Raw genomic sequence first — 22,012 nt, forward strand, 5'->3', positions numbered from 1 at the left:
CTAACTGCAGGAGCTGAGCTCTTTGCAGTGTAGTAGCTACAGTATCTGATTTTTGAACCCCCTCAGGGCATGAGGCAATTAGTTATCTGATCTTTCCATCACCCTTTGGCGACCCACCAAAATCCAGGTGGTGAGCCACCAGTGGGTCCTGACCCACATTTTGGGAACCACTGCTCTATTAGGACCCACCTAGCTTTACAAGACTTTAAAAAAAGGTGATCTAGAAAGAAATATATTTATTTATTGAGATACTTAAATTAATATTTATTTATTTGAAAAAAAGATCTGTTGCTCATAATGGAGTAGCCTCCAGTCTTAGTTATATGACCCAGCTTTCACCTGCCCCCATTGTCATTTTTTGACTTGGGAATAAAAAGCACACACCAGAAAAAAGATGCTCAAACATTGATCTTAGATTTCACATGCTGGCAAACTGCAGGAGCCCAGTTCTTTACAGGCAGTTAGCAGCTTACAGTCACTGGCATTGCTAGGGGGTGCAGGGGGTGCGGACTGCACCAGGTGATGCGCTAACATCGTGGGGTTAGGAGCTACCACGTCCTCCCATAACCATTGGATGCAGAATGGCCAGCGGAGTGCAGTGCAAAAAACAGAATTGAAATAGCTCCTTTCATTCAAAAGTTATGGCCAAAAAATTGGAAGGAAAAAATGCATGCAGCCCTATGGAAAGTGAAAGTGAGCTGTATTGCACGTTTACTCGTGAGTAGGCATACTTGCCATAGTCTGTTGGAAAGGGTAGGCTAAGAGCAATCCAACAACACCACAATGGTCCTGATCCAATGAATGCAGCCCCCCAAAAACACCCAAGAATCTCCCCCCTCCCAGCTGCAAGTCTGAACCCGAAATGAAGCCACGTGGCTGCATTTACTCGCGAGTAGGTGGACTTGCCTTAGTCAAAGCAGACCGAGAGGCAAGCTGAGAGGCTTCAAGGTCATCAGAATGGTCCTCATCCAATGAGTGCAGTCCCCAAAAACACCGGAGAAGGAGGTTCCTCCCTCCCAGTCTATAATAATAATAATAATATACTGTATTTATATCCCGCCCTTCTCCCTAAAAGGGACCCAGGGCGGCTTACAACATGTTAAAAACAGATTAAAAAACATAATTTAACCAACAGATAAAAAACATATTAAAAATACATTAACAGATACCATAAAGACAGTAGTCAGATAAAAAGAGCATAAAGCAGCAGATCATAGAGGAATCTGGCCTGTAAAAAATACTAAAAGATGTAGAAAAGATATTAAAAAGGCCATGAACTCAGAAGGCTTGTTTAAACAAAAGGGTCTTCAGGCCTTGCCGAAAAGTCTCAAGAGAGGGAGCCATTTTCAAGTCAAGGGGAAGGGAGTTCCATGAAGTTGGTGCCACTACTGAGAAGGTCCTATTTCTTGCCGCCGCCCCACGTACCTCCTTAGGCGGCGGCACTTGTAAAAAGGCCTTCTCTGATGACCTGAGCTGGATTGTGCGGAAGTAGGCGGTCTCTAAGATACCCTTGCCCAGAGCAGTATAGGGCTTTAAAGGTCAAAACCAGCACCTTGAATTGGGCCCGGAAACAAATGGGCAGCCAGTGTAGCCCAGAGAAGCGGGCTTACAGAGTCAAACCACCTAGCTCCAGTGACCACACAGGCCGCCACATTCTGCACTAATTGCAGTTTCCGGACTATCTTCAGGGGCAGTCCCACATAAAGCGCGTTACAATAATCTAACCTCGATGTCACCGTAGCATGGATCACCGTGGCCAGGTCTGCACGATCCAAGTACGGCCGCAGCTGGCGCACCAGCCGAAGCTGAGCGAAGGCCCCCCTAGCCACAACCGCCACCTGGGAATCCAGGAGCAGCTGCGAGTCCAGGTGGACCCCCAAGCTGCGGACCTGCTCCTTCAGAGGGAGTGCAACCCCATTCAGAGCAAGCCGATAGTCCAGCACCTACATCAAGGATTTCCGAACCAGGAGAGCCTCTGTCTTATCCGGATTTAATTTCAGGTTGTTAGCCCCCATCCAGATCCTCACTGCTTCCAGACAGCGCTCCAGATCCTCAACCGCCACCCTGGAATCTGGAGGAAAGGAGAGATAGAGCTGGGTGTCATCACCCATAAGGCACTATGGAGCCTTATGGAAAGCAAAGCAGCCGCACAGTTGCATTTACTCATGAGTAGGCAGATGTGCCTAGGCTAGTGGTCAGGCCAGGCAAAGGGGAATGTGAGGACACTAGAAGGGTCCTGATCTTATGGCGCTGCTCCAAAAGGCAGCCTTCCCCCCCAAAAAAAGAACAAAAAAGAGGCTTGAATGGTTTCTATTTTGCACTTGCAAAACCAGGAGGGTCTTTATTCTGATGTGCCTGAAATAGAAGAACTTTAAACTGGGCACTGGGAGGGCTGGAAATCTCACTGATTCTTTTTGGGGAGTTGTTATGCAGGCAGGCAGACTACAGAGTAAGCCCCATTGATCACTGTGGGGCTTACTTCAGAGTAGACATGCATAGGATTGGGCTCACAGGTTGCAATCCTACCCACACTTTCCTGAGAGTAAGCCCCATTGACCACAATAAGACTTACTTCAGAGTACATTCACTTGATGGAACAGGACAGGCTCCCCCTTATTTAATTATTTAATTTATTTAATTATTTATAATTATTTATTTTAATTGCTTGATGATGTCACTTCTGGCCATGACATCACTTCCAATGGGTCCTGGACAGATTGTCATTCTAAAAAGTGGGTCCCAGTGCTAAAAGTTTGCAATGCTGCAATAAGGTGCTAGTAAGTTGACACAGGGTGTGTGTGTGACTCTACAAGTTTTCAAAATCACTAAAATCAGAATTTGGAGGAATAATACCATCATGTTATATATTAATCAATGCGTAATTTCATGCAGAATGCAATGAAACAATCCACATTGAAATATCTATGTTCTAACAAAAGGTACAACCAAAAAACCGGTGGGGGCAGGGCAATGGTACATCACCACACCCACCTGGGGCGTTGCCCCGCCCACTACATGGGGTGACACACAGGCCTCCCGCACCAGGTGACGCGAATCCTAGTGACGCCACTGGCTACAGTGTCTGATTTTTGATAGCCTCTGGGCTTGCGGTAATTAGTTATCAGGTCTTCACTCTGGCAGGACCCTCCAGAAATTGGGTTACAGCCCACCAAGTGGGTCCCCAACCCACAGTTTGAGAAATGCTGTTGTCGCATTATTGCACTCTAATAGTTGTCTGATCATTTTTTGTTTCAGAAATGGGTATTGGAATTTTTTTGTGGGTGTTTCAAACAAAGATGATAATCTAGGATAGCTATAAATCCAACAAATGCATGGACGGGACAGCTGCCAGGCACTTGTGTTCTCAACGCATTTCAGTCTAACTCTTTATCAAAGCAAAGTCTGCTATAAAAATCAGCCATAAAATATAAAAGTTTTATATGCACTTTATATGACTTCTTGTGCAAAGTGCCTCTGCCTGGGTTCTGGGGATTCTTGCAGACTACATTGTTCCGAAAGGTCCCTCACTCTCAGGAAAGGCTTTTGGGGGATAGTTGGGCTTGCAGTGCAGTGCAGAAGATGGGGAGGGAAAAATGCTTCCTTGTACTGGTGGATACAACCTAATATGAAGAAATTAGAATATAAATCACGGGAAGCAAAACGATGACTTGGAACATAACTCTTCCATGAACAAAATAGGCCAGTGTTTCTCAAACTGTGGGTTGGGACTCAATTTCTGGTGGATCCCTTGGAGCCTCAAATGAAAACAAGGATGATGGAAAGATCAGATAACTAATTGCCTCAAACTCTGAGGCTATTAAAAAATCAGGTAGCTGTTAACTGCCCTGCAAACATCTGAGCTCCTGCAGTTTGCAAGCTTGTGTAAATATAGAGAGATAAATGCTGGAGTGTCTTTTTTTTCTGTTGTGTTTTTTTCCAAGTCCATCAATGACGGGTAGTGGGGCCAGGTGAAGGCTGGGTCATATAACTAAGGGCCCAATCCTAAATGTCCTCAGCACTGGCACTGAGGTCCAATGCCGGTGGTGGGTATTGCAAATGTGCCATAAGGCATGTCCATGGCATCCGGAGAGGAGAGTTCATCGGCACTGGATCAGCACCAGTCAGTGCTGAGTCTCAGTGCCACGTGGAGGGCTGGCTAGTGCTCTAGCAGTAATGGCCAGTGGTAAGTCATTTTGGGGAAGTGGGTGGAACAGGGCAGGGGGAGGAACCGAGAGGGTAGGACTGGTGAGCCCTACCCCAGACATGCATTAAAAATTGGTCATGTGTTTAATAAAGTAGCACAAGTTAAACCCAGTTGCATTCTGGTGTCTTCACTGGGGTGTGTGAGCATAAATAGAATGCTAGATGTAGGGGGGTGGCAGCAAGATGCAAGTATCTTGTGGTCTTGTGTGTGCTCTCTGAGGCATCTGGTGGGCTGCTATAAGATACAGGAAGCTGGACTAGATGGGCCCTGGGCCTGATCCGGCAGGGTTCTTCTTACGTTCTTATCCTATTCTCCGTGTCAGGCTGAAAAGCCTGATACGGAGACTCTCAAGTCTGCCCCAGCAAAATAGCTGGTGAGGGCTTAAGAAGCCTCCTTGCAGGACATGGGATTTTCCCTGGGGAAAGGGGAAGGGGACCGCCAGAGGCCTTAGTGATGTCCCTGGATGCAGCAGTAGCTGTTTTGGTGCCTCTGCACCCAGCGGAGCCACCATCTTCAGGATCGGACTGCTAGCCCCCAAACCTTGAGGCGTTTCATTAGGGCTGCCTCGTTAGGAAAAATGGATCAAGTTTTTTGCAAATGAATTACATTGAATATTACTGGTAAATAAATAAAAATATTCTTTCTTTCTAGATCACTTTTTAAAAATATTATAAAGCTAGGTGGATCCCAGTAGTGTCATTTTAGAAAGCATGTGCTAAAATGTTTGAGAACCACTGGAATAGGCTTTTACTGTTTCTCCTTTTCCTCTTTGGTTTCCTTAAAAAAAAAAAAATCTGCTTTTCAGTGTTCAGGGATCCTGCAGACCAGGCTTCAGCAAGAACAGGGAATTGGAACTTATTTATCCTATAGTAATGACACAAAGACCTATAATACTGTTCCCCATCTGATATGAAAGTTTGTGTTTTCTGGATTCAAATAAAAGAGAATCCAGGGTTTTCCTGGATTCCCCACATGGATTATATAAGGTCTTTCTGACCCACAGGTTGATTAACATTGCCATTCTGCCATAGATACAACATTGCCATTCTCAAGCGTTCATCATGTAATTTCATTATTGGTATCAGAATTTGAGTGTCATATGACAGGAGATGACTTCCAAGATGTTGAGTAAACCAGAGTAGCTCAGAGCCCAATCCTATTCTTGCTCCCCTGCTAATGCAGCTGCAAAGTGTGTGCTGTATCCAGTGGAGGGGATGTGGATTAGGAGGCCTCAGAGAGAGAAAGGGATTTAAATCCTCTTACCCCTCTGTAGGCCTCCTGCTCTACAGTGGGTCTCCTTGGATCTTTTCCAGCACTATTTATGTTCTTAAGATTGAGGAGAGAAAGGGAGTATGGAGACTACAGAATGAGGGAATAGGATCCAATGCATGCCGTCATTGCTGGAGCCACCTCTTCCACAACCTCCTCTCCCCCTCTGCAGCCTTATGTGCTCCAGCGCATGTTGACAGGTATGGCAACAAATGGGGTACACTACCACCTCTTGCCATTTTGCAGCATCAGTGCAATCTGCTGTCATAAAACCCTCTGCAGTAATGTACAGCTGAATCCTGCATAGATTGGGCTGTCAGTTTCATATTTATTAGAAATTTATATGTTCAGACATAGGCTGAGGGTCAAAGAACTGAGCTAAAGGTCTTTGGATTTGTGTGTTGTAAACAATAGCCCCCAAAACACAACCCAGAGTTATTCCCCTTTTGAAATAGAGTTTTAAGAATCTCAGATCTCTGGGCTATAGTGCTTTCTGTTCACCTGTTTTCTCACCAAATTGTATAGGACATCTATACCAAGCCAGGCTTGACTAACTCCCCAAAATGTTAAAATTCCTATCAACTTTTCCTCTTCTCTCCCTCCCACCGTTATCCAATCTCCCAGCTAGCCAGATCATCAAAGGACTTGAAGGAGCATATATTTACTCTGACCACAGATTACATTCTCAGTTTCTCCCATATTATCAAGGCAAAATGGTTTCCTTGTCAATTCATTAAACTTCTTGACTCATCTTGATGTATCTGATAAAGTGACCTACAACTCTCAAAAGCTTAGGCTGAAATAATGTTAGTATTTAAGGTGTTACATGACTCTTTGTGTTTACTGCAACAAGCTAACATGGCTACCTGTCTACAATTTGATTCAGTGATGACATTTGGTAATTACTAGTGAAAAGAAGAGATCACAGTAGGCTTTGGCAAGAAATCCACACAAACTTGTTCTACTTGTGTATTTAAGTAATATAAGTAATATTTAAGCAATATAAGCATTTTAGGCCATTATCTCTGTGATCCCAGTAAAGGATATCCCCCCATGAAGGAGGAGAGATCATTGCCCAGGACCAGCTGACATATCATTGTCAGTTCATTGCACAGAACCAACTGACAAGTGTACAGCATGGTCTGTGGTGTTCTCATGGACCCTGTTGACCTGTGTGAATTAGTTTTTGGAAGCAGATGAAGATGTGTTCCACCCCCCTGCCCCAGGGCTGCTGGTTGTTGCACACCTAAGTAGTTTCTTGCACTTAAGTTGGCTCAAGGCCATGGTTTGTGCAGTTTTAAGTACAGTATGAATTTACAATACATGCTTGTTGGATCAGAAACTATTGTACTTCTGGGAAATTGTTGTAGATCTGTTGAAGCTGGCATACTGCTTAGTTTTAGTTTGTCATCCTGTTAGACTGATGTTGATTTCATATACAGTTCCGGCCTATTTATACATGGATTTTTTATACATGGATTTGACTCAACATGAATGGCCCCTTGCAAATGAGAAAGAATGTGCTGATCCCCGGAGAAGGGGAAATTTAAAATCCCTTTTAAAAACTGAACAGTCCTTTAACAATAGCCTCCTTACTGAGAGAGAGAGGGAGGGAGGGAGGACAGTAGGCTGACAATTCATCAATACTTCTCTCTCCTGCGGACCCCTCCCTTCCCCCAGCATGTGAAAGAAAGGTGATCATTTTGCATTGGTGAAGGGAGGGGCTGAGTGAAGTGCTGATGGATTGTCTTCTTTGACTCTTATCTTAGAGTCAAAAGGTCAGCAAGGCTATTTTTAAATCACTGGAGCAAATACACTTTGTTTTTTAAATTGATTTGCTATAGTGCGTTTTTTTTAATCCATGTGAGTGCTTGGAATGGAACCCACTTAGTCTCAACCTGTATCGTTATGATTGATACTACTATATGCTGTTCAGTGCTCTTTGAATTTGGAGGATGGAAATTTTAGAGAGTCAGTGTGCATTAAGGTCTGACTATAGTGAGCTATGTGGACAATTGGCTTGGCTTTTTATAAGGCAGCTACTTGTACAGTGGCAAATTCTGGGACTGCATTCTTACACAGTATTAACTGAATAAATTCTGCTACTGTAACAGTTGGAAGTTTTTATTATTATAGGTAGTTACAATCTTACCTCCACTTGTCCTCTTATTCCTGCATTCCCTTTTGTATAACAATTTAAAAATTAGAGAGGCCAAAAGAGATGGGAAAGCTGGGGGTGTGACTATTTGGAGTTGATTGTGTAGGGTTTACTTTATAAAAACTGAGTTTGCATTCAAAGATTAAAAATAAATATACATCTAAAAATGGAGACATTATATGACATGAAATTGTACCCTAAGGTGCTTCTTCCTTTTTGGTGGGGGACCCTCTGGAGTAGATATTTGGGGAATGTAGGGTACTGTCAAGGGAAGAGGAGAGTGGCAAAAATCACCCCAAATTAACTGCTTCTTCACATGGAAGAAGCACTTTAGAATACACCCCATAATTAGAATTGTCTTCTAATACCTAAGTTTGTGTTATCTTGAAAGAGATGCAGTTTTTACTGCATTTCCATTCTGAATTGATACAAAAAGAGTTAGGTTTATTAAACACTCCTTTTCACAAAGTTTTATTTATTAGTCTGCTTAACCAGTGCAAATAAGTCCCAAATGCTTCCCTACTATTAATCCATGAGAAAAAGTAACTGTACTTTTCATTTTTAGCCACTGTTAAAATAATTTTAGAATAGTAGGGTATATGAAAACACTTGCAGGAAAATTAACCTTCAACTTCATTGCCCCTTTATAATTTGATATACTATAAACTGGGCATAAATACTACCTAAACATAGTTTTAAAATGATTTTTTAAACTTAAACTGCATGTATGTAAGATTGTGAATGACTTAAAGAAGTAACTGCTTGCATATGGAATGAATGTGTACCAGAAGCAAGAGTTGCACCAGTGTACAGAGTAACTTAAACTAGAGTTTTTAAAATGTATTGCTATATAATTATATGTTTTGCAATATATGTTTTAATTATTCTGCTCGAACCTATTTCACTATAGTAGGAGCATCAAATTGTAATATGTAGAAATAGAGGTGTTTGTTTCTGGTGAGTAAGATAGGATTACAGTCCAAGTCTTACTGAACATAATGGACTTGCTTCTGAGTAAAATAACACAGTTTTTAAACATCTCTGTGTATAAAGTGTATTTTTTGAAACTTTTTTGTAGCTATAAGTGTCTGTCTCTATTTGTAATAACAAAATATTACAATGGCTTTTATTGAAAAATATAACAATTTACCAGATAGTCAGTAATGCCACAGAACCTAAATTCTCCTTAGTTATTTTGTCTCTCACTCTATGTTCAATGTATAGGTTTCTTCTCTAGTACACAATATCTATATCAATTCTCTAAAAACGAGAAAGCCGGGTGCAAACAACTTTCAGACTGGAAACTGGCATTTCAAATCATTATTTTCCATGGACTTCTCATTTAACATATCACAAGTATTGAAAAATACTTAACCACAGAAAGTGAATGCCATTAAACTACTTGGCAACAGAACCTAAAGACTATTTTTTCTCCTTTGATATTCCTATCATAAGTGACAGGTTCACTTCCTTTATTTGATTCCTGTACCTGCAAACATACAATACTTCTCTTCAACTGCCATATATATGTATGGTTCATCTAACTTATGGTTCAGGAGCTAAAAACCTCTCCATAACTAAGAAGAAAGGTCTAATGTAAAGTTTCCTTTAATGAAATGTTATTGTATAGACACAATTCCAAAGAAAGGAAAATGACTGTCTCAGAACCATTTTCAGACAGATCTGTATCCGTTTCTCTCTGCTCTTCAGCATTGCTGTAGGTCAGTGCATGTGTTTCATGCTTATTTCGCTTTGGATATCCTCCTCCAAAATCTCCAACTTCCAAAAAAAAAAAATCACTTAGTCCAATGCAGACTGATAAATGGCAATAATAGGTTAAGTAGCTGGATCTCAAAAAGTCTGATTTATCAGGCAAACGTTAAGCATTGTTTAATTACTTTCTTGGGGGGGAAACCTACATATTCCTATTTTGCAGTATTGGGAGTTAGTGACTTTTCCATAACCAGTCAGTTCACAACATGGAGGGAAAAATGTTCTGACTTCATACCATTCGAGGACGGAGAGAGAGATGGGTTTGGGGGGGGAAAAATGAATTTATAGGACTAGGCACCTTCCATGTACAGAGGAAACAAATTTAATTGAAATCCTCTGTTTTGCAGTTATATATCCAGAGACTCTCATATATTTCATGGATGAAAGGGGCCAAACCCACAGACATGCATGCAAGATCAAAGCCTGTTTGTACCGGGAATCTATATTTGTTTTTAACTTGCCCTTTTCTGTTGCCAGCTGAAACATGGCTCTGAAATCAGTACAGGAATGGGTGGCAGCTATTAGAAGGGACAACCTGCATGAATACCTCATTGGCAACAACTTAGAATGCTGCTAAGCATTGACACAGTTTATACTGATAAGTATTTCCTGAGGAAATTGATGTAGAATTTGGTAGTGTCTTTTAATTGCAGCATTATGTACTGCAGGATTATGACTTTAAAGACACATCCTCTATTATGAAAACATTAGAATAATTAAACCTATCCTGATTAATTGTGACCAGGCAGTGTGTTAAGAGTCTAATGAATGTCTTTGCAATTTTCAAAATGGCTTGATTATTTTAAAATATAGATGATAGCCATGTTTTATACAATTACTTCTTATGAAATGTACTGCATTTCTTTATGATCTTTTTAAAAGCTTTGCTTTATTCTGTTGAGTTTTAAAATATCTTTGTGGAAAAGGAGGAAAATGGAGAAACTAAATTGAGTATCACAGAATCTGGAGCTCGCTTGATTTCCTTTCTGTTCCCTGTCGCCATATACGTCATGTTAAGGTTCCACCATGCATGTCTCTTCAGAGACTCCTTGATTCTTCACATAAAATTTATTTTATTTGGTTGGACTGCTGACAAAAAGTATTCTGGAGAGGTTCCCTCGTGTGGGTGTTGTCTGTTTTTCAGCTTGCTCTAAAAAACTGTGCGCTCCACTTTTTCCCTGTACTGTATGGAGCAATACTGTTAATCCTTCACATGCTTGCTGAGGAGTTTGGTCTCACAAACTCCCACAGCACTGGCAGTAAAACAAGAGTGCTGTGTACCTGGGGAAAAATACAAATTGGCACTGGGCTTGTTTTGTTTTCTTTAAAATAAGAGGCAGATGCCATAATAATAAATGCAACTAAATGAAATAATAAAGCTGCTTCAGAGTATGGTATTGAAATGATTTATTTCTTTAATGGAAAGTCTTCGCTTTTTAACATTGAACAGGAGTGTGTGCCTCCTTTTGCATAATGCATTGGGGTTCAAGGCCAATTACATATGAGATTTTCAGCTCTAAGCAAGCTCACTATGAGAACATGTTAATAATACTCTACAACAATGGGGGGATGTCTTAAATAATCTATAATAATGTTGATATGAAATGTCAGAGTAGCAATAGCTACAGGCTATTTCTTTCCATTTCAACTGTTTTGATTCACTAACTGAACTAACCCATTAGATGATTTATTATTGTTTAGCAAACAATGTTTGCATTCTTAAGCAATTTGAGCACACACATTCATTGGGATGTGGAGATACATATAGGAGAGAGAGAGAGAGAGAAAGCTGATTTTGTCACTCCATCTTGGGTAATCATCTCTGCAACCAGAAAAGAACAATTAATGAAATGCTCTGAAGTGTTGATTTCCTGAACACTTATTTCCTTAAGTACATATTATGGATTTAATGAATAGACACATCTTTATTTTTTAAAAACCATGCATTCCAAGTGTGTTTACTTGGAAATAAGTCCCATTTAAGTTCAGTGGTTCCCTCAAGTAACTGTTCATAGAACTGTTGTCTTAGGGCCCAATCCTATGAAGTGCGTGCTGGCTTACTTCTGGCATGCACTGTCACAGACATGCCATAAGACATGTTTCTGGCCCTCAGCACCGGTGGAGCACTGTCTGGTGCTGGGCTAGCGCCAGTGAAGCACCAGTGCTCTGCGGCTCAATGGTCTCATGGACTGCCGGGCAGCAGAGAGGTAGGTGGGGGAAGGTTGCATTCCAGGGTGAGGGGAGATAGAAGGAGGGCAGGGAGGAGGTGTGCTGGGGGGGGGGGGAAGGAAGCAGGGCAGGGGAGAGGTGGGACTGGTGGAGCGAAGCCTCTGAAAATCCTGGTCCTCTGTGTTGGGCGGGCTGCCTGCCTGACATGTAAGCTCTGTACTCTACGGCAACCCTTGGGTCACCGTAGAATTGAGTAGCTGTATTGCGGGGTCTACTCGCCTTACCCAGGGGAAGGCGACAAAAGTCCCCTCCTCTTGAGGAGCCGCCGGTGCTGCCCACTGAGTGTGCAGGATGCAAGGGCAGCCATTTTCAGCACCAGTTCAGCCCACATGCCGGGCAGCTCAGGTTTGGGCTGCCTGTCTGTTGTTGCTTCTTCATGATTTTTCTTAAGAACACGTGAAATGTTGGCAAAACCATTCAGTTGCACTTTTAAAATAAAATGCTTTCTTTCAAAGCCCTTAAAACCAATTGCCAGTAGCAGGAATGTTTTACTGGTCTCAGTTCTTCAAAAATGACATTTTATAGACTGTTAGTATTTAAGAGAAGGGGGAAGAGTTGACTAAAGAACATGAAGTGAGTAATAAACTCCCTACATGTTGTCACCAGTGGGTAATTCTAAAAAGTTTTTCTGGCAACAAATAATATTGTGTAACAGCACAAATGATAACACTATTTGTCATGTATATTGGATTAACGCTCCAAATCGTATTATAGGTCAGCATGAAAAAGACAATTGTGCTTGCTTGCTTGTTGCTTTGCTCAGCTAAGCAGTAATTAAAGCCAACTATTTACAAGTCCCTTCTCACTAGAAAATGTAGGCCATAGGTGGTGTAAAACACAAAATAGATGCAATTTTCATGCTTGGAGAAAAATAGGTTAGCAAAATGCAATCCTATTTTAGCTCCTTGGAATAATTTGTCTCCTTTGATTTTTGACCTTCCCCATTTCCGTGGGCTCAAAAACATGGTTAAACCATAATTTAGGCAGAGCAGAATCTAATCAAATTCCATGAATCACATTCTCTGCTTTTTTCTTGCTTTAAACATAAAATTCACATGACTTCTGTGGGATTCAGTGACTATCAAACCCTGTTGTAGAATTATGGGAAACAGTTTCAAAATATGCGTGCACACCCCTCTCCTTTTAGATGTTACATCTTTCTACTTAAATATATTAGAAGTCTTATTTTAAATTGATTGTGTGTGTGTGTGTGTGTGTGTGTGTGTGTGTGTGTGTTTTTAGGTAGGTAGGTAGGTAGGGTCATATATGGAGGCCAAAAAAGAGAGACAACTATGGCACTCTGCACACCTTGAAATTATGTCTCTGTGTTTCTGTGAATTGTATTGAAATACATCTGACATATTACAGACTATACATTGCATTTCACTTCTCAGAACTAAGTATGCACTTATAATGTCTACCATCAACACTAGCTGGCTGGAAATTCATGTATTTGTGCAAACAAGCACACACAGAGCCCTATTCAGAAATTACAATTGCACAGAAGCTGCTCTCTCAATGGGAGGGTTTTTTAAACTTTATTTTAATAACTTTTTGAAAAAATCTACAAAAATATACAAACAAACCCATGCACCAATAATAATAATATTGTCAAAATTTCTGCATTCAACCAGTCTGCTAAACAATACATACAAATAATAATACAACAATATGTTAGATACTGGCTGTATACATAAATCAAGAAACAGTTTCCAAATATTATCAAATATATCCAATTGAAATTGGCATCTATAAGCCGTTTGTGCATATGTAACAAGTATCAATAGCTATCAATCCAATTATAATAGATGGAGGGTATTTATCCTTCCGGTTTTTCATAATTAGCCTTTTAGCTGTCATTAGAGCACAAAAAAATCCACCTTCGTTGATTGCCATTTAATCTGCAAGTCATGGATATATAATTTGACATAGCATGTACATCAGTAAATATCAGTTTTTGACCAGTTACAATATTAATATTGTTGACAACTTATTTCCAAAAGCCACGTATTACTGGGCAGGACCACACCATATGAGTCACTGTGGTATTTGATACATTGCACCTCTAGCATCTCAGTTTACTGATAATATCTTTATTATATAACCATTGAGGGGTCCGATAAATCCAAAAAATAATCTTCTGTTGGATTAATCGCAGTCTAAGATCCATAGATATCAAAGAAATATTTTGTAATACATTAAGCCATTGATTATATTGAATTAGTCTGGTAAGCTCCTTGTTCCATTTTTTATGTAGTACATTTGTGTCATATTTATTACATGCCACCAACAATTTGTACAAAAAGAATCAAAAGTTTCTTCTTGTCTTTTAACTCTGTATGTTTTTCTAATAATAATGGAGACTCGGAAGCAGAAACGGTGGATGGGCCATACTTTGTTGTTAACAAATATATCAATTGTAGATATTTCCAATTTGCAAACTCAAGTAATGCATACTTTGTTTTTAAATTAGAAAAGGAGAGTCTCAGTGGGAGGGGTTGAGAGCTTGCCAGTAAAGCTTGCCCCCACACCAGTGCTTATCCCATAGACCTGCTCCCCACTCCCCACATGTATAACATTTGTTTGCTGTATCCAGAAAGAGACATTCTCATTAAGTGCTGGGCAATCAGTGTTTCTGATCACAGGCAGAATGCTTGCTCAGGTATAAGAATGCTTGCTCAGGTATTTGTGAATGCAGACACTCATAATATATGCTCTCACTATCATGTGGACAGTGTTCACATGATTTTTGTTTCTGAGCAGAGCTTTGCAGAATATGTGAGAGGCTACAGATCAGCAACTTGTACTGTAGGAGGTTTCAGATGTTGCAAGATATATAGTTGAGACACATAGTTGAAAAAGATAGAGCTGCTTTGAATCCTTTAATAGCTCATCTTAATAGTCATATATGATGCCATATGGAATCTTTTCCATACTTGAGATGGCCGTCTGTTTCCATTTTTATGTAAATCCCTTGAGAAGGAAGGCATTTCAGAATTGGAGTGGAATCTGCTGGAAGTGACAAGAAGAATGGGATAATCATCCACTACTGGATATCCGTCTATTACTACTTCGAAAGTGAAAGTGGAGCCATCGCACCCCACTACAGCTAATGGAGAAGAAGAGCGCAATTGCTCCACTTTCACTTCTGAAGCTGTGGGGAGTGCTTCAGAACACACACGCACACACACACACACACACACACACACACACACAGAGTGTATAGCCAGTCTTTTTAGTTACAATTTCCAGAAGGGTAGCCATCTTAGCGCCAAATCCTGTCCAATTTTCCAGTGCTGGTGCAGCTGTACCATTGTGGCGTGTGCCCCATCCTGCAGTGGGGAGGCAGTCACAGAGGCCTCCTCAAAGTATGGGAACATTTGTTCCCTTACTTCGGGGTTGCATTGTGGCTACACTGGTGCTGGAAAGTTGGATAGGACTGGCCCCTTAGTCTTTTGCAGCAAAAACAACAAAGTGTCTTGGAGCACTTAAAGACTAACCTATTTATTTTCAGTAAGGCTTCTTGGACTAGTCTTTTTCATCAGATGCAGAAGAAAGATAGATAGATCTTCAGTCAGATCACCTTAATATTTTTTCCCTCCTGTCTCTATAAAATAAAATCTTTGAACATAATCCTTTAAGGAGTGGGCTTCCTTGCCATGGTGGAAAGGAGGGTTTTAAGTGGCCACTTCTGTAGCTGAAAATGGAGAGAGAGCCAACAGCAATTCTGACTAGAGTTGTTGTAATTGTGAGAGAGGGAGAGGAGATTATTTCATGCAATTTTATTTGGTTTCTAGTATTTGCAAAATACACATCTTGGGGAGCTGTTAGCTGTATACTGATGAATATACACACATGTATTTGATTTCATTTTTTTTAAAGCAATAGTAACATCCCATCAAATCTAGCTTCTGTAATGCTTCACAATATTTTCTGCAATGTCATACAAAGGATGCTTGTGGCCTGATCCCATGAGCCATAAACCAGCAAAGAAATAATTATGATTTGGAGATGATTACTGGCTCACCAGTGCACAAATTGCAGTTCAGAAGCATCACCCAGCTCTGTTGGCAACCTTCAGTCTTGAAAGACTATGGTATCGCGCTCTGAATGGTGGTTCTGGAACAGCGTCTAGTGTGGCTGAAAAGGCCAATTGGGGAGTGACAATCCCTTCCACACTGGGAGCAAGTGCAGTCTGTCCCTGGTCTGTTTCCCTGGCTATGGGCCTTCCTTCTTTGCCTCTTAGCCTCAGTCTGTTGACCAAGTGTCTCTTCAAACTGGGAAAGGCCATGCTGCACGGCCTGCATCCAAGTGGGCTGCTCAGAGGCCAGGGTTTCCCACTTGTTGAGGTCCACTCCTAAGGCCTTCAGATCCCTCTTGCAGATGTCCTTGTATCGCAGCTGTGGTCTACCTGTAGGGCGCTTTCCTAACACAAGTTCTCCAAAGAGGAGATCCTTTGGGATCCAGCCATCATCCATTCTCACGACATGACCAGCTCTGGCGTGGTGTATAATTGAACAAAAAAATGGGGAGTAGGCAGGACCAGCCCATCCATGAGGCCAACTAAAACTATAACTTCAGGGAGCAGACCAGTGGGGGACATTCATCTCGGTCTCTCTACTTGCCTCCACAGATCTTCCTACTCCTTCCACTCCCTGGATTGGAAAAGGAAGGAGACAGAGAGGAAAGGAAATGGGCAGGGGAGTGCTGAGCTAGAACACTGGAGTGTGGGAGGAGAGAACTGGCACATCACTGAATAAGGAGGTAGACACCTCGGGCTTTAGGGGGTGGTTTCTATGTTTTTTGATTTTAAATAAATTGGGCTTTGTCAAACTTAAGACCTTTCATGCATTCCCCCACAAAGATTTTGTACACTTTAAAATCTTGATGAAGTGAGGAATTGGTAGTGATTCATTTTTGAAGTCCAGCCTACTTGAGAGAAATCTGGAGTCCAGGAAACTCCTATGTCCCTTATCTCTCGACCTTCATGCTTCACCTTAAGCCCTCTTCCCATGCCATCCTTTCATTTGTTCACTGACCACAGGAAGCTGGACTAGATTTACCTTATATTTGATCGATGAAAAGAAACTAGTCTAGAACTTTGGCCAACCCACAGCACACCATTTGCACCTTCTTATGTAGAGCAATGTGTCTCACTCCTTTAGCACGGGGACCCACTTTTTAGAATGAGAATCTGTCAGGACCCACCAGAGGTGATGTCATGACCAAAAGTGACATCATCAAGCAGGAAAAATTTTTGCAATCCCAGACTGCAATTGTACCCACGTTAACCCAGGAGTAAGTCCCATTGACTATCATTGATAAAAGAATATACATAGTAACCTGTTAAATGTACAGCTGTGTTGCTTCCCCAAATGCAGCCACATACCAGGGTAGCATCAAGTCTAAAATATTGAAATGAATGGGGACCCACCTGAAATTGGCTCGCAACCCACCTAGTGGGTCTTGACTCACAGTATGAGAAACATTAATGTAGAGAATAATGAAGATGCCACTCCACCTTAACACAATACCCCCTCCCACAGTTTCCAGAAATGATATAAAAATTATGTGGTTCTGAATTATTTCTGTATATTTCAAATAAAACATTCTGAAAGAGAAAAAATATTATTATATTGGAAACAAGCCAATACTATATGACCCAACAATAATATTTTAAACAAAACTTATTTTATTGAAAAGTGCATATACTTGATGAACAATCATGAAAACATGGGTCTTAAAACGGCACAAGGCATAAGGAATGTTTAGGTAGTTGCTGCCCTCTAGTGACTGAATTTAAGCTCTTAAAGAAAAGACTGCAAACACATTTTTTCTCATGCATCACTTGTATACGATAACTTCAAGTGAACCAGCCATGCTAATTTGTAGCAGCAAAACCAAAGACAAATCTTGTAGCATCTTAGCGGTCATCAGAGTTAAGCTTATACCATATATTAGTTTATAAGGTACCACATTTATTGTAGCATGAATTATCGTAGACAAGAGCTCATCTCGTGAGATGTACCTCCGTTAGCTTGCATACTGCCTGGTTTGTTGATAGTCCCATTTTGTGTCCCCTGCTCCTAAGGAGTGCTTTTTGTTGAGGGTCTCTAGTCAGCTTGGAACAGGAACATTGTGGTGCATTTTGGAGAAGAAAGGAAAATAGTCTCCCCTTGTCTTACGTGAAGGTCACTTTCCATGGTCAACATCACAAAGACTCAAAATTACTTTGAAAATCCCTTGCATCTAAAAAAAATACATAATGTCCGTTTAAAAATTACAAAAGCTAGGTTGGAACTGAGACTGTCTGAGAGAATAGCAGGTTCATTCTCCAGTCTCACATTCCTTCTCTGGCATGTGTCTAGTAAGTGGAATAGCAGGTAGAATCACCTGCACTATTTTCTGCTGAATTTTTTTGTTTGTTTGCTGAGCTTGTGTAACGGAATTTGTGCAAGTCAACTGCACATAAGATGGTCAGTTTTACACATTTTCTTTCCCATTCCTTGAAGGGCTTCCTTTCTTGTGCTATATTGGTGTATAGCAGCAGGTGCCAAACCCTGGCCCCATGGGCCAGAGCCAGTGCCTGCAAAATGCCTTCCCCACTGTGCATGGCACTTGCCGTTCTGCCAAGCAGTGTCTTGTCTTGCCAGCCGACCTCTGCAGAAAGTCATGCCAGGCAGCCGTTTCTGCTACTTGTCACCTCAGCAGGCTTTGCTCCCTGATTTCAAGGTGGAAGCAGCTGCTCAGAGCGACTTTCTGCAGAGATGCGCATAATGGGGAAGGCATTTTAGTTATAGAGGTCCTCCACAGTTTGGAGACCACAGGTGTATCACGATGGACACTTTTACCTTTCCTTCCTGCTGAAATATCCTTGTATAGTACTAGGAGGCAGGCCTATATGCTACTGTTAACCTCATAGCACATATCTCCTTTCTTCCCCCCCCCCCGCTTGCACTGTTAGTAGTATAGGCTATTTTTTCTCTCTGGTACCTCCCCAGCCTTCTCTCTCTTTTTCTTTCTTTAAAAGCCATGCTGATGGTACCCAACCTCTCTTATTTCCATGGCCTTCCTGGAATCTGATCACTGGAGTCTGAATCACTGTCTGAGCACCGTGAAGGACTACTAGGGCTAACAAGCTGAGATTTATTCTAGGCCAGACAGTGGTGCTATTGGTCGGCAGGAAAGCTAATCCAGCAGTAGATGTTCAGCTTGTTCTGATGGGGTCACACTTCCTTTGAAAGAGAAAGTTGCAAGCTTGGGGTACTCCTGAATCTGGCTTTGCTCCTGGACAGGCAGGGGTGTCTTTGCTTGGCTTCTACTGATGTGCCAACTGAGCCCTTTTCAGTGAAAGGTGGATCAGACCAGGTGGATTAGGTGGATCAGGCCTTGGTCACATTCAGATTAGACGACTGCAGTGTGTTCTTGGTGGCCTGTTTGTGATGGCACCCAGTTTATGAAAGACTCTGCCCAGAGAAAGCCCATTGGCTCCCTTAATATTGGTGTTCAGGTGGTCTATCAGTACATGTCTGTATTTGTATGTTTGGTTACTTTTGGCCCCTCTGGCTCTTGTTTATAAAAGAAATTGGTTGGTTCTCTGTTCTGATTTTTTTGTATAAGGTTAATACAGATGTGTGTTAAGTTATGTTGTAAGTCACCTTCCGTTTCCGTTCTCAGGTCAAAAATGTATTTTATTGCTACACTGTATACCTATCCATGTATAAAATATATATATATATTTTAACATTTTTCAGATGCTACAATTGTGGTGGCCTCGATCATCATGCTAAGGAATGTGTTCTACCTCCCCAGCCAAAGAAGTGCCATTACTGTCAGAGTATTATGCACATGGTGGCGAACTGCCCGCATAAAACTGTTCTGCAGCACCCCACTAGCTATCAGGGAAGATATGAGGCAGACCCTCAGCCCTCCACATCAGCCTTCCTGAGGGAAGGGGGAGGAGCTTATGGTTACACGTCTCCATCCTATTCTCAGGAGGGAAGGGCAGATGTCTCAGAACGCTCAGGCAGGTCACCGCAAGAAGCCGCTTCAAGTAAGTTATCTACATCGCCTGAAGAACAAAGCCGAAAGGGGCCCTCTGTTCAGAAAAGGAAAAAGACTTAAAAGAGCTTTGTCGCAACCTTTCATCTTCTTACCCTCTTGGGATGTCTACCTCATTCAAGCACAAGAAGAATAATTTCACTTATCCTGCACCCAACCTGAAATTTTTAACTACTGCTGAGGGACTGTGTTAGTCTTTTAAGAAACAAAAATGGACCAGTCACTCCAAGCAAAATTCATCTGAGCTGAATGTCTTGCGGTTTTGCCTTGTGTGAATGTGTGCATATCTTGAGTGTATACATTCACTGCTCTCTGTTTCCTTGGAGACATCATCCATTGCAAAGCAATAGTCTTGAGTGACATGTAGTCCTTAGATATGTAGTCATGGAATTTTCTTTAAATATGTGTCTTCTTTATTACAGAAGAGAAAGAAAGGGGAAAATCCATCACACCTATATTGCATGGTAACCCAAACTTTATTTTTACATTCGATGCTGCCATGGACTGAGACATCCCTATACAGACCATGAGACCATGAGTGCCATGGTACTGAGACATCCCTATACAGTTCAGAATAGATTTCATCTCCTTTCCCCAGGACAGCAGTGTTGTTAGTCTTTAACTCCTCACTGGAAAAGGGCAATGCCTTGGATTAAATATGCTTTAGGATTGCCACAGTGTTTGAGGAGTTAAAGACGGAGAGTTTCCCCTCCCCTCCCTTTGCTCTCCCCCCAAAGACAATGAATGTGTATTGACTGTGCTGAAATCTCAGATATTGTGTTAAATTAACATGGTTTAAATGCAGGTTAGGTGACTGAGGGAGAATGTATATGTGGAAGTTATTTAGAGAGGTTTTAAAGACCTCCTTATCTGACTCTTTATATTTTGTGCAAACTTTGAGGTGTTATAAAGGTGGCGGTAGCAACAGCAGCTTCTCTTACTTGGCCAGTCACATACTGTAGAAGGGACTGAACTTTCCTATATAGTGGTCCCTTGACATCCTTGGGGAATCCATTCCCAGACCCTCCTGTGGATACCAGTTTCCACAGATAATAAATTACTTGGAGAGGGCCTCAAGTACCACCCGGATACAACCAGAAGTGTCTTCTGGGCACATCCAGAAGATCTTTAAGGCCCTCCAGATGTGGGGTCAAATCCGTGGGTACCCAAACCTGCAGATAGAGGGCCCACTATATTTTCAAAAATGAACAGAGATTTAAAAAGCAAATGGAAACACTCTGAGGTGAACCCCCCTCCAAATAAACAGATTCCTTAGATTTTCCTAATGCCAGTTATCAATATGTAAACCATATTCTATATTGTATTATAAAACAATAATTCAAAAGTGTCAGACTTGTCGAGGGCCAAGTCCATTTGAAGTCTTACTCCTAAGTAGACATGCATGGGATTGTGGCACAGAGCTGCTGATCAATGTTTTCAAATGCTCAACAAATATTTTAGTTACTCGCAGGCATAAAAAATAGTTTTGACTGTGAAATATACACCTTCAAAGACAGGATTCACCGGAAACTTCCCAGGCACAAACCCTCAGCTGCCACTCAGATGCCTGCACCTTTCAGGCATTTCTGTCAAGTTTGTGAAAGAATGGTTTCCAGCAGAATGCCACAGTAGTTGTGTGTCTGGTACCTCCCACTTGTGATAAAAGAAGGGAGAACAGTATTGGAGCAGAAGTCAACGCTGTCAGACTTGTTGGAAATCTTTTTATCTTACAAACTAAGGCTAGCGCTTTGCATGCTGGTACATGCTGCTCAAAGGCTATGAACCTAAGTGGGGATGCTCTTGGACCTGTAGGCAGTGTTTGGCCATTCCTCCCGTTCATTTTTAACTGGCTTTTTGTTCACTGATTAAAACCACTTCTTGTGATTGGTAGGAGAGTAGCACTTTTGGAAGGACCACTCATGAAAGCACAATTTTCCTTCTGGTGGTGGATGATCTCCTGATAGTGGAGTGCTACTCTGGTTAAAGGCACAGATCTGCAGTAGGTTAAGATCCAACTCACCAGTTACAAAGCCAGACCTTGCTTTAAAGATTTCTCTGTCCACTGTCAGTACTGAAGAGGCAAACTTGCTCTTTCACTCACACTCTCCTTTTTAAATGCATGCCTCTTCAGTAGTGGCAGCCTCCTTCAGAAGAATCTCTAGTTATGTGTAATGCCCTGTTTGTTGTTAATGATCTTTTCCTACCAAAATATGCTGCTGATTAAATGTATTTGCAAAACATTTCCCCCCTTTGGCAACAAAGTACCTGGAAGTTTATTGATCTGAATTCTGAAAGTCCAGAATCTTCAATACCACTGA

At 41.5% G+C, this 22,012-nt stretch overlaps 1 protein-coding gene across 2 annotated transcripts in view; it reads left to right on the forward strand.

The window, feature by feature from the left end:
* LIN28B (lin-28 homolog B) overlaps positions 1-19,757 on the forward strand; it is a 93,058-nt gene extending 73,301 nt beyond the window's left edge. For both annotated transcript variants that reach the window (XM_066610214.1, XM_066610207.1), the window contains exon 4: positions 19,388-19,757. In XM_066610214.1, coding sequence (XP_066466311.1) covers positions 19,388-19,757 — 370 coding nt within the window. The remainder of the gene's footprint in view (positions 1-19,387) is intronic.
* The last annotated feature ends 2,255 nt before the right edge of the window (positions 19,758-22,012 follow it).

This window comes from Tiliqua scincoides, chromosome 1 (assembly GCF_035046505.1).
Source record: "Tiliqua scincoides isolate rTilSci1 chromosome 1, rTilSci1.hap2, whole genome shotgun sequence".
Taxonomy (NCBI): Eukaryota; Metazoa; Chordata; class Lepidosauria; order Squamata; family Scincidae; genus Tiliqua; species Tiliqua scincoides.